Source organism: Heterodontus francisci, chromosome 15 (assembly GCF_036365525.1).
Source record: "Heterodontus francisci isolate sHetFra1 chromosome 15, sHetFra1.hap1, whole genome shotgun sequence".
Classification (NCBI taxonomy): Eukaryota; Metazoa; Chordata; class Chondrichthyes; order Heterodontiformes; family Heterodontidae; genus Heterodontus; species Heterodontus francisci.
This window is the reverse complement of record NC_090385.1, coordinates 49,104,695-49,119,776: the sequence shown is the minus strand read 5'-3', so window position 1 is coordinate 49,119,776 and position 15,082 is coordinate 49,104,695. Positions and strand designations below refer to the sequence as shown.

Sequence of the window (15,082 nt, the reverse complement as noted above, 5' to 3'; positions counted from 1 at the left end):
CAAATGTATCGCTTGATGCTCAGTCCGAGTGGTTGTATCCAAGGTAATGAGAATGCACCCTTTGAATTGCAGTCTCTGAATGGCAGTATCCAATGGCAACCAAAGATGCATTTTCTCTAACTCCTGAGGCTTGCTGGTTCTTAAAACAGTACAACTCCTTTTCTAGCCTTAAAGACACACCACATAATTCCCCAGAGAAAAAAAACTACAGGACCATGACAATGTACATTGCCAACATGCTGTCAAGAGCTGCGCCCCCTTTGAAGGAAGTTGGTGATGTTAGTACAGAGTGCAAAATCTTGCAGATTCAACAAGAAGTAACAGCACGACATGTTCAGGAAGTCATCAACCTAGTAGAGACATTGAATATGGCAGACAAGCGTCTTGCTCAGATCAAGCAAACTATGTGATGAAATGCAACTCTTCAAGTGCTACAGGAAGTTGTGATGAAAGGATGGTCTGAAACCATCAAGGATACACCGGATGTTGTAAGAGAGCATTGGGCATACAGAGACGAAGTGTCCGCCCATGATAGCATCTTGTACAAAGGGACTAGGGTCATTATCGCTAAAGAGATGAGAAAACAGATGCTGAAGTACATCCAGGCAAACCATCAAGGTATTGAGTCGAGTCTGAGGAAAGCAAGAGAAGCATTCTACTGGCCAAATGTGAGCAATGAAATTACGACCACATCAGCCAGTCCAGTGCCTGCAAGGAATATCAAGCTAAACAAGCAAAAGAGCTCCTCAAGACTCATGATATCCCAGACAGACTATGGATGAAGCTTGGAGTAGACCTCTTCACTCTCACTGGAACTAATTATCTCATCACCGTTGACTACTATTCTGACTACTGGGAGTTAGACCAACTGATGTCAAAAACTACCAGTGAGATCATAGAACACCTGAAAGCACACTCAGTCATTATGGCATTCCCGACATTATGATGAGCGACAATGGCCCTCAGGTCATGAGTAAAGGATTCAGACACTTCACGAATGATAGGGAAATTCAGCACTACACATCATCTCCACACTATCCCCCGTCAAATCGAAAGGCTGAGGCAGCGGTAAAAATTGCCAAAAGAATAATAAAGAAATCTACTAGATCTGGCACAGATGTGTACAAGGCAATCTTCGAGTGGAAAAACACACCTACTGAAGGCATGGTAAGTAATCTCGTCCAGCGACTAATGTCACAATGCACCCAGATGACTCTTCCAATAGCTAAGAAACTACTGAAGCCAGAAGTACTAACAAGTGCAAGGGACAAGATCACAGTCAAACAACAGAAAGGGAGGAATTTTATCCTGGCGGCAGGGGTTTCGACATCGGGGGAAACCGACACCGAGATCTGCGCATTGCCTCCTTTCCGCAGAGGCGGCAACTGCTGCTGGAGGCCGAGGAGCATCTCTGGAGCCAGGTCTCAGGTAGGTCAGGGCAGGGTCTCGCGTGTGGGGATCATGGGGGAAGGGGGAAGCGGTGCCGGCAGCAAGGGCAGGGGGTGGTCCTCAGTGGACCTCCCCCCTTCCCAATGCCGGTCCCTCATTTAGGCACTAAATGCCTTTTAAAAAGTACTCCTTCCACCCCCCCTCCCCCCACCCTGCGGAGCCGTGAAGCAGCTGCATGGTTTTTCCGACTGCGCTTCTCATGTGGTGACAGGGCTGCCCACTACACAGGTAATTGCACCTTCAGCAGGAAGAGGCCCTTAATTGGGGGTTCATTGCCCAGTTAAGAGCCTCAAATTGGCAGCAGGGTGGGAAGGCTGTTCACAGGCCTTCCCGCCTTGGACTAAATTTTGGCAGAGGCGGGATGGTGGAGAGAACCCACCCCCGTTATCATCCCACCCGATTTTATGCTCTCCCCACCTCCAAAACCTGCTGCAGGGGAGAGCATAAAATTGCACCCAAAATGTCCCTTTGATAAAATTGCTAAATCTTTGCCAAAGCTGCGAGGGAGCCGGTCAGAGTGCAAACATTCAACGCACTCAAGAAAAATGAGCTCACTTGGCAACTTGGAATCTGCATGAAGAAGTTGTCACCTCGATCATACCAGGTGAAGGTGAACAGCTAGGTCTATTGTCACAACCTCAGACATCAATGCTCAACCAGAGAAACTGCTCCTTCACAGCAAACGGCTGATGAGACAGCTCTGAGGTCGCCAACTGAACAAGGAACTGAATAACCATCAATCCCAGAAGTCAACTGTACTCCAAGCAGCGCAACAGATGAGCAGCAACAATCACCACAGCAACAACATTCCCCAGAGAAAGAACACCAGCAACATCACTCAAGGAACCAGCAGACACCACATGAACCACCAGTAACAACTCATATGTGTAACGTAAAATGGCCTGAAGCCTTTAAAGATTATGTGTGAAGTGTGTGTGTTGGGACAGATAAATTTGAAAGGACAAGAAAGACCAGACTTATTTTTATGAAAAGGTGGACGTTTGGATAAATACTTTTGAACACTTTGGCTTGCCGTACCAATGTGACTTCTGATGTCATGATATGTAAATAAAGGCTTTTGCGAGTAGCCATGTTACGCACCGCATGGAATATTAACCATCATCAAGATTGCTTACTTCTACATCCACAACCTCTACACTCTCTCAGCCCTCTCCCCAACTATTGAAAACCTCAATCAATTCTTTTGTCACCTCTGCTTGATTATTCCAATATGCTTCTTTCCAGTTTCTCATTCTTTATTAGCTCTAATTTTCCAAACCTTATTCCTTTTTATCTGGCCAGATGAAGAAATGTTCATGGGTTCCTCTGGACTTTCCATTATAAATGTTTACATGAGCATTTTTTTATATTAAATATTGGCATAAAATATGACTCAAAATCATGGCCAGAAAGTAGGTTTTATTGGCAGGATGTATGTACCATGTACAAAATTCTTAATGTAATGTCAGTTTGATCTCCCATGTCATTGCATATAGAAAGTAAAAGCCAAGCAAAGTCTTTTAGGAAAGCAGCCTTAGTGGGCAATAGATAGTTGGACCAGGGCATGGAGACTAATTCTGTCCCCATTAATGTCATATTTTCTGTCCTTGTGTTTATGTAATATTTTGATTTTACGTTATTATTAAAATTTAAACAGCAAAATATGGGGCAATTTTGGAAGCAGAGAAATCAAATTGCTTGGAACATTGCAATTATGCTGCAGCAGACTGAGGAGCTTGGAGATACAAAATTGAGGCACTTCAGCACTACCACTCGTGGGAGATTGTAATTATAGTGTGACATGCTTTCACAGGCAGTTTCCATTATAAATATGAATATACAAATATATAATGGGAAACGTTGACAAGAAATAAGATTTTATAGACGGAGTGCAGAAAGTTTAGGAATTTTAATATGTTAGAGGAAGATGAATTTCAGCTTTTATAAGGGCTATTTGTGTAATAAGAATGCTTAGCGAAGCCACATGGAGGTCACAATGAATGTCAAGGTAAAAGATAGGGCTGGTAGCTAAATGATAAAGTGGCACAACGCACTAAATCCACTTGATCACGAATGAAGTCAAGATGGTGCAGAATGATCTAGTAACAAGGGGGTGGCCCTGCTTGTCATTCCAATGCACTCTCACAGGACAGTTTTATCATGCCTGGAAAGAATTGGAAGGAGAGTACTTTTGGTCAGCTATGTGGCCTGGTCCAATCTCGACCTCCTTTGTTATCTCTTGCCCCACCCCCACCTCACCTACTTATAACCTGTGACTTTTCTAATATTTGTCAGTTCCGAAGAAGGGTCACTGACCCGAAACGTTAACTCTGCTTCTCTTTTCACAGATGCTGCCAGACCTGCTGAGTGGTTCCAGCATTTCTTGTTTTTATTTCAGATTTCCAGCATCCGCAGTATTTTGCTTTTACTTTAGTGTAAAGCTGACTATGATGCTACTGGTAGTGCCAACTACTGCTGCTCTTGCAACAGATGGTATAGCTATATGACTGATCCTGAGATTATACATACAGTTCCACATAGTCATTGCCAATTAGATGTGCCTCTGCCTGTAAATAGAAGGTGATGATATTGGCATCGCGCATGTCCTGAGGTACTGCTCCCTCGTCCCAGCACAGGCATAGCAGTTCATGTAGTGCTGAGAGTATAGCAGCTTGGCACTCTTGATTATTTCAGGGGTAATGCTGTCCTTCCCAGGGGATTTTCCGCTGGCTAGAGAATCAATGGCATCACTGAGTTCCGATTTGGTTGGCTGTATGTCCAGCTCATCCATGACTGGTAGAGGCTGGGCTGCATTGAGGGCAGTCTCAGTGACAACATTCTCCCTGGAGTACAGTTCTAGGTAGTGCTCAACCCAGCGGTCCATTTGTTTGCGTTGGTCAGTGATTATGTCCCCTGATTTAGATTTGAGGGGGGCGATCTTCTTGATGGTTGGTTCAAAAGCTCTCTTAATGCCATCATACATTCCTCTGATGTTTCCGGTGTCTGAGGCCAGCTGAATATGACTGCATAGGCGTTGCCAGTAGTCATTTGCGCAGCGCCTGGCTGTTCTTTGTGCAGTGCTTCTGGCTGCTTTAAGTGCTACGGATGTTAACTCGCTGGGGGCTTTCTTGTAGTTCAACAGTGCAATGCACTTAGCGGCTATGACATGTTCCAGCTTTTCATTATGAGATTGAAACCAGTCTGCATTTCTCTTCGCATGTTTGCCGTAGGTGGTCAAAGCTGACTCATAGATGGCGTCTCTGACGTGGGCCCACTTGGTCTCAGCAACCCCTGTGGGAGTGTTTTGAAGGGCTGTTACAAGTGAATTTAGAAATTTTTGTAACAGCTGTGGATGAGAAAGTATGGCGAGTCGAAGAGACTTAGCAGTTGGCAGGAAAAAAGACAAAAGCGCAAGGGGAGAGCCAACTGTGTAACAGCCCCGACAACCAATTTTATCTGCAGCACCTGTGGAAGAGCCTGTCACTCTAGAATTGGCCTTTATAGCCACTCCAGGTGCTGCTCCACACACCACTGACCACCTCCAGGCGCTTACCCATTGTCTCTCGAGATAAGGAGGCCAAAGAATGCCTGTAAATGTAGTTGGAGGATTCTGACAGGTGAGTTCAGTATGTCTATGTTGCAGCCTGGCCTGCTTAGCATGCCTCTCTTCTTTCTCCTCCTCTTCCTTCAAAAAGCATAAGTGAAGGAGGAATTCCCAATCATTTATTGCAGCCATACAATAAATGGCAGCCTAACCAACTAAGTGGCCATAGGAAGCAAACAAAATGAACAGCCAAGAAAAAAATTCAGAAATAGTGTGAAAATGCTGCCATGAATCTTCCTGTGGAATTCCATTAACTGCAAACCCTAACAACTCTGGGTGTCCCAGAGCAGGTGGGCAGCCCAAAGTAACACGAATATCGGAAAATTGTGCAGAAATCTGAATTAACTGCAAACCAGTGGGCACTTCTGTCTCCAGCACAAAACCCAAAAGCAAAATTGGAACCACTATTAAATAGATGGATTCTCCATCATTTTTTCTGATTGGTTATATCCATTATTAGTTGCAACCAATTGGAAAAATCTACTCTAAGCAGTCAAAATTGAGCGAAATTTAGAAAACACGAATCCTGAAAAACAGGCACAGCGACATCAAATTTCTAGGCCATCATGTCTGCTCCTTTCACAGCCCTAATACAGTTGCCTTATCATAGCACCCCAACTGATATGGTCATGTGCACTCCAAGCACCGTTCCGGTCCGAGACATACTCCAAAATTGGACCCATTTCAGACCCAATAAATGGGTGAAATATATACCAATTTCTAACCCAGTGATTCTCTTTGCATTCCATGCCTTGATCCTGGCCCAGAACCCCAAGTGGGCCCCACTTCTCCCACTGGTCAGCTAAAATGGCAAAGGAAGTTGGAAGCAGATTATCGTTCTCTTGGCTTTATAGAATAGTATAACACAGAAGAAGATCATTCAGCGCACCATGTCTGTGCCAACAGTATCCAAGAGCACTCCATTTAGTCCCATTCCCATGCCTTCTCCTCTTGGCCCTATCAATACCCTTTTGAAAGTTATTATTAAATCTGCATTTCAGGCAGAACACAAGAACACAAGAAAAAGGAGCAGGAGTAGGCCATTCAGCCTTTTGAGCCCACTCCACCATTCAGTGAGATCATGAGTGATCTTCTGCTTCAATACCATTTCCTGCACTATCTCTGTAACCCTTCATGTTTTTAATATGTAGAAATCTATCAATCTCAGTCTTGAACATACTCAATGATTGAACCTCCACAGCCCTCTGGGGCAGAGAATTCCAAAGATTCACCACCCTCTGAGTGAAGAAATTCCTCCTCATCTCTGTCCCTTATTCTGAGACTGTGTCGCCTGGTTCTGGACTCCCCAGTCAGGGGAAGCATCTTTCCTGCATCTATCCTGTTGAGCCCTGTAAGAATTTTGTACATCTGAATGAGACCACCCCTCATTCTTCTAAATTCCAGAGAATAAAGGCCCAGTCTGTTTTATCTTTCTCATAGGACAATCCCTCCATCCCAGGAATTAGTTTGGTGAACCTTTGTTGTACTTCTTCTATGGCAAGTACATCTTTCCTAAGGTAAGGACACCAAAACAGCACACAGCATTCCAGTGTGGTCTCACCAAGACTCTATGTAATTGCAGTAAGCCATCTTTACTCCTATACTCAAACCTTCTTGCAATGAAGGTCAACATATCATTTGCCTTCTTAATTGCTTGCTATACCTGCATGTTAGCTTTCAGTGACTCATGAACAAGGACATCCAAGTCCCTTTGAAATTCAACGCTTCCCAGCCTCTCACCATTTTAGAAATACTCTGTATTTCTGCTTTTCCCACCTAAGTGCAAAATCTCACATTTCTCCATATTGTATTCCATCTGCCAAATTTTTGCCCACTCGCTTAGCCTCTCCAAATCCCCTTGAAGTGTCTTTGCATCCTCCTCACAACTCTCACTTTCACCTAGTTTTTTGTCATCTGAGAACTTGGAAATATTACATTTAATCCCCACATCCAAATCATTGGCATAGATTGTGAATAGCTGGGGCCCAAGCAGTGCAATCCAGTTCATTACAACTCGCTATGTTAAAAGAAATTCTCCTCATCTCACCTTTGTTTCTTATGCCAATTACCTTACATCTGTGTCCTCTGGTTACCAACCCTTCTGCCACTAGAAATAAGTTCTCCTCACTCTTTCAAAACCCTTCATGAACCCTGAGGATTGCAATTCAATACAAATTAAATATTTGTCTCCTAATTGCCTGGTTAAATGCATTTCTTGAGTCCAGGGTATATAAAATCTTTGTGTTTTCTAAACACAAAACAATCATTTTTAAAGGAGTCTAGAACCAAAAATTGGAAGATAATTTTAAGAGAAATAATTCTGCCACCTGTTTTGAGGAATAGATGGTGGCATAATGCATTATTAACCTTTAAACTCTTTATTTGCAGTCATGTGATGCATGCAGTATCCCTCAATGACATGGAATGTGACCACCTATCTGCATTACCCACTCGACAAGTGAAGATTAAACGGGATCCTGTCTACGGTTTTGGATTTGTGGCTGGCAGTGAGAAGCCTGTGATAGTGCGTGCTGTGTCACCAGGTGAGACATGAAAAATTTGGGGGAATTCTTTTTTATGGTCAAATGTTTCATCAATCTGTGTCCACGCTACATCCTTGGCTAACAATGAGGATTTACTTGTTCCTGTCTTCATTGAGTCCGACCATGTTAAAAGACCTAGCACTTATTCTTGTAATGTGTTCCCCATTTCTTTCAGCAGTGTTCTCCCCTCCTTTCCTGAATATGGTGGTTCATAGTGCAGTGCGATTACATGGGCAATAGCTGCCCCTCAAGTACCTCATTCAAGTGGCTTTCATGAGTGATCAAGTGAATGTTAGCATGATATTTAACCGTGGGGAAACCACTGCCAAACCCCAACTTGCCCTTCCCATAGTCAAGAGTGGGAATCTTGACTTCTTTCACACTTTCTCTAGCATTTCCATTAATAGGGTCAAGCTAATAAGCTTTGAGATACTTTGCAGGTTATAATAGAATTTTATCAATTTTCGAAAGCAAGTTGTACTTGATGGGACAACTGTTGTATTCCTGTTGTTTTTTAAAAATCATACCTTGGATGCATGTTGAAAGATGGCTCATATGTGAAATTAAATAATGGAGCACAAAAGTGGTCCCTGTTCTGTCCCTGCTGACCTGAGGTATCGACTCCTTGCTGGAGTATAGCTGCACAGCTGCCTTACTCCAGTACCAACCTGTAACTATTAATTTGTGAACCTTGGTAGTGAATGTTGCCAGGCCATTTTATCACAAGGACCATCACAGTGGCGTCCAACCCTGACATCCATATGCATGCAATTACAACAGGAGTCATTGGGAAGTACAGTAGCATATTGGGTATGTTATTGGACTTGCAATTCAGAGGCCTGGACTAATGATCAAGTAACATGAGTTCAAATCCTGCCATGGTAATTGGAAAATTTAAATTCAATTAATTAAATAAAATCTGGAATAAGAATGGTGACCATGAAACTACTGGATTATTGTATAAGTGCAACTAATGTCATTTAGGGAAGGAAGTCTGCCATCCTTACCTGGTCTGGCCTATATGTGACTTCAGACCCACAGCAATGTGGTTTACTCTTAACGTCCTTCTGAAATGGTCCAGCAAGCCACTGAGTTGTATTCAAGAAGGCAGCTTATTTCCACCTTCTCAAGGGCAGTTAGGAATGGGCAATAAATGTTGGCCTTACCAATGATGCCCACATCCTGTGAAAGAATTTTTAAAAAAGGAATCAGGAGCAGGAATCCTGATCAATTTACTCCTTTCTAATCCAAGTGCGCGTAGGCCAATTATAGCATCTTTATTGCTGTCAAGGCTAAATCAACTAAATTGAGCCTGAGATCATCATGGCTCAATTAATCATTAGATAAATATGCTGAGCATGTTGGAAAAGCTCTGGGTGGTCGTGTTCAAGCAGCTTTGAAAAAATAGAACACTGAGTGCAGATCAAAAATTAGAAGTGCTTTCTTTCAAAGTTATAAGTATGCTTCCCCAATGACTCCATTACTAATTACACCAGCTAATCTGGAACTGAGCCATATAGGCAAGAATAGATCCCCTGTCTGTGCTGAAATGGCTGATCTCAGCCAAGGAAGAAGTTAGCCCACATAATTGGCCTCAGTGTCCCTGAGCTAGGTAGGGGTCGGAATCAGCCTGCATTCACTCTCCTGATGGCTATCCAGTGACTTCCTGCTGGAAAATATATATGCTCAAATGCAGTATCTGTCTCAGATCTGATAATCCCATAGTAAATTAACCTGATGACAGCTCCAGTGAATGCAAAACAGCTACTTAGGAGAGGTACTAGATAACAGCCGGTGCCTGTGGTACCATTGCTCAGGACCTTGAGACAAGGAGGGGAGAAAACTGGAGGGGAGAAAACTAGTGTGGCTGACTGTCAAGCAGATTTATATATTTTTAAATTCATTTTGTTTGAAACATTTTGCTGTTGTTGTGTTTTTTATGTTCCCAGCTCAGAACTAGCATTTTGACCAATTGCATGCAGGGAACATAATAGGTCTGTTAGAAATATAAGCAATATATTCTTCTTGTGGATGCATTGTTTCTCTGTAGCCACCAGCTCCCTAGTGTTGCCACTAATAATAGGTAAATATATTACTTCCCTCAATGTCAGGCCTACAAATCTAATAGCTCCACTCATCATATCTGTCTAATACCAACAAAATGTCAGCAGTTATATAAATAGAGAGCTACCATTTTATTTGCAACATGAATTAGATTATTTATTTTTTAAGTTGTATTGACTGTATGAAATTGTACTCCCAATGTAAAGTCTTGGCTGCCAGGATCGCATATCGAGAATTTATGCATTGAATAGACAGTAATTTGTAGGATGGCTAAATATTGTATATTGTGGAATACTACCAATGCCATACAATATTGCAAGATTGTAATCTGATCTTGAGGTTCAGATGTTGGTTGGTCTTGTGATTTATGATGCTACTATTCAATTAATTTCCTTCCTTGGAATCACTCCTGAGTGTCTACTATTCTTTATATAATTTAAAACAAATTAACAAATGGAAGTATCAGTTTGACTTTCTAGTAAATCATTGATTCTAAAATCCTAGTGTTACAACCAGCTTTATATCACATTTTTCAAAGCAAAGAAAATATTTGCAACAAAAATGAAAGTGACAAATTTTACTCATCGAAGAGCTCTGTTAGTAAGTGCATTCCTTGAGGTGGCAATGAATTATTCAGACCTAAATGGTCACGGTTTCAGTCCCCTACCTGTGGGGAGTTAGCTGTTCTCAGCTGTGGCAGCAGTTGAGCTGCTATCTTTGATTTCTGTGCCCCTGTGTTAGAGAGAAGAAAGCTTAAGCAGAGTTCCCACTCTTGAATGCAGTCTAGTGATTCCTGCTGGAAATTGCATGTACATAGCTGTTGTGTAAAGACAGGAACCGACGTATATGCAATGCCTCCTGTAGTCAAATAGTCTGAAGCAGGAATTTCACCTCCCAGGGCTACAGAAGTTGATCCCCCTCCATGGGGTGTACACTGCACTGGCAGCCACTTCTGGTATAGCCCACGTGGCAAGCCATTATTGAGAAGAGCACCCACATGGGCATCCCGTGAATGCGCAGAAGCAGCTGAACCTGTGCTATCTCGACATTGCACAACCCTACTGGTTGATATGATGCCCTCCAAATTTGGACAACACTGGTCCATTGTACAAATTGTTCATCACTTATCAAAGATTAGGCATTCGGCTGCAAGAGGGGCCCACCACTAGCATTACCTAAAGGGCCAGGCACCCAACTTGCAGCTAAGGTGGTTTTTAAGAACTTCTGCTATTGCAAAGTGTCTGGAAGTACTCCGGAGTGTTTTTGGAGGTATTGAGATGAGTTCCAGGATTTGGCGGGGAGTGTTGCTGCATCCTCTCGGGGAGAGCAGAGGATTAGATGACCTGCCCACACAAAGGGCTGGTTATTGTGGTGGAGGCGGAGCTTCCGGGCACTGCGCCAAAAAGGCGGGGGGAAACCCGCCTCTGCCACTTCACGCCCGCCCGAAGCAATCCTCTGGTCTTTCTGATTCAAAGTTTTAAGAAGTGGGGATCCCCATCCCTTTAAAGACTTTAAAGGCTGGCAGCTCATCAGTATCGGCAGTGCCACCGGGAATGGTGGCCACTGCCAGTTCTGCAGAGTCCTCAGACCTAGGCCCAGTGGTGGAACCCCAGAACAGAGGTAGGTGGGGCAGGGTCACCGAGGCCAGTCCGGAAGGCCATGGTGAGGGGGAGCGTGGGGGGGTTGGGGGGTCGTTCAGTCCAGGGGAGGGGGTCCTGGGTAGGTCAAGTTGTTCCCTCTGGGGTCCTCTGAGGGCCACAAGTTGCACACAGAGGAAGGACCCCCTCCCCCCCAAGCCCGCAGGGAGGGTGTCTCATTTTACAAGGCATCCTCCCCATGCGTGGTGGCCGCGCCACCCCCCCCCCCCCTCTCCGCCACTGGTAAGATCCTAGCTGCAACGGGACGAGGCCTTTAACTGGCCATTAAATAGGCCGCTTAAGAGTGTCAATTGGCCTCTGGGTGGGAAGGCTATCGTCGGCCTATCCCGCCCTCAGGAAGATCACTGGCCGACGGGGAGGCGACGGGCCCTCCGCCCCGCTGCCCCACGCCACTTGTCGCGATACTTCATGCACCCCCCCCACCTCCGATCCTGCCTCAGGGGGGCCCGTAAAATCCCAGCTAAATGCTGCAACAAGCATGGTTCAGCAACACGACAGGGTGATGGAGCAGAGGTCCTCTGCCAAGTTGGAGCCAGACTCCTCCATTTTGGCAGGAGGCTGTCTGGCTGTCTGACAGGCCAGCTAATAAACCAACATCAGCCCATTCAGCACTCTCCCGTAGGTTGCCTCATCAAAGTCCTCTTCTGAGTCCCCTGTAGCAGACTGATCTGTGAACTCACTCTCTGGCGAGCTGGAAAATGAACCATCCTGTACCCAGGACCTCCCACAGTCAAAGACTTGCAGGTTGATAGGTAAATTAGCCATTGTAAATTGCCCCTAGTGTAGGTAGGTGGTAGTAGAATTGAGGGAAGGTGGGATGTGGCAGGGAATATGGGATTAATGTGGAATTAGTATAAATGGGTGGTTGATGGTCAGCACAGACTCAGTGGGCCGAAGGGCCTGTTTCAGTGTTATATCGCTCTGTGACTCTATGACCTGGCTGCAGTCCACTTTGCCCGGCGACTCACGCATGCTGATCCCAACTCTATACTTGCCTCCAAGGTACAGACAGTGCCAGTATCTGACCTGGCGTTGTTCTCTTCCTCCTCCTGGGACAGCTGTAGCTAGGCAGGCGGCAATTCTTGGGTGCCTGAAGGCAGAAAATCAGAAGGGGAAGGTTGGTGTGAGGGAGGCGGGGGTATAGTGGTGGTGAGAAGGAAGAGGTCCATGGTCACACCATCTGCAACTTGCTCATCATGCCAGATAGCAGGATGTGAGTGAGCTGGGAGTTGAGAAGGGGAATAGGGCAGGAACATACCATCATCCTCAATGTTACCAGTGACGCCAGATGATGCAGGCCTTGTCGCAGCCAGCCCCAAGATGTGGAGAGTCATTGCCTCCACAGGGTTCAGGAGATGCGGATGTCTGTGTTCACCCGCAGGTTCCGCTCTGCTGCTTTCTATTGTGTTCCACCTCATCCTGCAAGAGAGAGGGCAGAATGTCAATGATCCTGTATGGGTGATTGGCCTGCCATAGCTGAATAGCTGGGCGAATGTGGAGGTAGCAAGAGGTGGATTTGAGGCTGACAGCATGAAGTATCTGGATGTTAGGTGTGAATCCTGAAAGCCAGGGGCTGCTGATGGGTAAGTGATAGGGCTGTCCTGCAGTGAGCAGTGTGAGAGGCTGGTGGAATGATGGATAGGAGATGTCATGTGAAGACTCATTCACTGACCTGGGCCACCTGTGTGTCATTAAACTTCTTGTGGCACTCCTGCCTGGTCACCAGGTCCAGATGTTCGTAATTGGCCTCTCTGACCACCTGCTCCTAATTCCTTCTGAGGATTGTCTTTGAGGGTCTCCTGGCCCCCTGCGGAACATGTGCATTTCTCCTCCTGTCCACCTCCACTACTAAGGCCTCCAGTACTTCTTCTGTGACTCTTGAGCCCTGGTGTTCCATTTTTCTCATTTAGAATTGCAGCAATAGTATTCAGCAGCAGCCTCCTGTCATTCAGTGTTGCTTCCCTTTAAGCAGGACAGACTGCCTTTAAGAAGAGCATGCTGGCTGTATCACATGCTATCAATACAACACTGTTCGGCCTCCTGCTGAATGCACAGGCAGCCAGCAAGGTGAAGAGACAGCCAGCAGCATGGTAGCCACTTGGCCCTGCGCTATAGTCATGGAGATGAGTTGGCAACACCAAATTTGTGTGCTGCCCACCGCCACCGAGACTGGCGTAGGCACCTCGTGAATTGTGACACTGGCACACGATTATCGGTGCTATCCAATTTTTAACCCTGATAGTCTAAATCCATGTGGAGAATGGCCACTTTATCAAGTTTTCAGAGGTCGGTAGTATCTGTACCTCAACAAGAATCAACATCTTTTGCAGAGAGAGAATTGGAAAGGAGAAAAAAGTACAAACTTTAACAAGCGAGCTGGTATATTGAAAAACTGTAGATTATGATCAAATAAAAATAGTTGTCGAAAGATTAGAAGACTGATAGTGTATTATAATATATTGATGCATTGCAGGTAGGCAGTATATTATGGTTCTTAATGCATTAAAGACAAGAAGTGTTTTACAGGCAGGCAGTGAAATCTGGCAGTTTAGCCAACGCCTCTAAACCTCTTGGACTCACAGCCATCAATTATTCTCTGAAACAAGCTACAGCATATTTCTACATAGTGTCATTATTACAATTTTGAACTATATATGAAAAAGTTTAATATACCTTTATACTGATGCAAAAATGCTATGATATTTTTCAGAGGATTAAAGTCACTTGGGTAGATTGTCAACTTGCTGCCCAAGTATAAAATTAACTTTGCTGATCAGCACCCATTATAGAAACCAAAGTATTCTTATTTCCAGTTGGAAATTAATATTGGCAGTCTTTCCATTGGAAATATAGTTCATGTAGTTTCCATAATGGACACAGATCTGCAAAGTTCGTTTCACACTTGGTTGGCAAGTTGAAAATCTACTCCAGTGTTTCTTAGCAAAAGTGATTTGTTAGATTTTAGCATAAACTGTGCAGCTTGATTGGTTCATGACCTGTCTGTTTGGTCACAAGGTGAAATGCAGTGCAATAGTGAGATGTTCCATTTCAGGCTGTGTAGGAAAAAATGGGTTTTATCCAGATTTCCCACCTTGAATTACCACCACAAAGTAACTGCAGGTTATCCAGAATGATAGATAATATAGATGAGCCCCTGACCCTACACAGTCCACAACATCCACAGCCCAACTACAGGAGGAAGAAAGAGATTCAAATGAACAAAAGAGAAAAAAATAATACTTCATTGAAAAGGGCTTTTAACTGCCGAAAAGTCCAATCCTCTAAAATAAGTACTTTTACTAAATATACATATATGAAGATTAACTTAATATAACTTGAAGTTTGGTGACCCCAGTGAATCTGTTCTGAATTCTATTGTTCTTGTTCATAAACATTTTTTTAAAATGATTCTGATTTACAGTTGACTTTAGATGAAAGCAATCCTAATGCAAGCAGAATTGGCACCTAAAAGCAGAATTCCCATTTATTCCCATTGTACAAAGCCCCAGTGGACCAAATTGCTCCTCATTGAAACTGAGTGTGAAGAATTCTAATGGGCCAAACTACTTCCCATTCATTCTCATTTTTGGTATCCCAATGATCCACATTCCTTCAGTTTGCTTGTCTTATATAGAATTCCAATAGACCAAAAGGTTGATTCTGCAATTGAGGGCTCCCACTGAGGAATCGTGCTCACAAGGAGTACTCCAGGCATTCAATTTCCCAACCCGCATTCCATGTCAGCATTACTCCTCACTAGGAGC

General features: G+C 44.2%; 1 protein-coding gene across 1 annotated transcript in view; it reads left to right on the top strand.

Annotated features, from left to right (window-relative positions):
* Positions 1-942: 942 nt before the first annotated feature.
* The window catches only part of frmpd3 (FERM and PDZ domain containing 3), a 196,397-nt gene continuing 182,257 nt past the window's right edge, over positions 943-15,082 (top strand). Inside the window, exons 1-3 of the mRNA XM_068046996.1 lie at positions 943-1,428; positions 3,884-3,942; positions 7,442-7,596. Coding sequence (XP_067903097.1) covers positions 943-1,428; positions 3,884-3,942; positions 7,442-7,596 — 700 coding nt within the window. The remainder of the gene's footprint in view (positions 1,429-3,883; positions 3,943-7,441; positions 7,597-15,082) is intronic.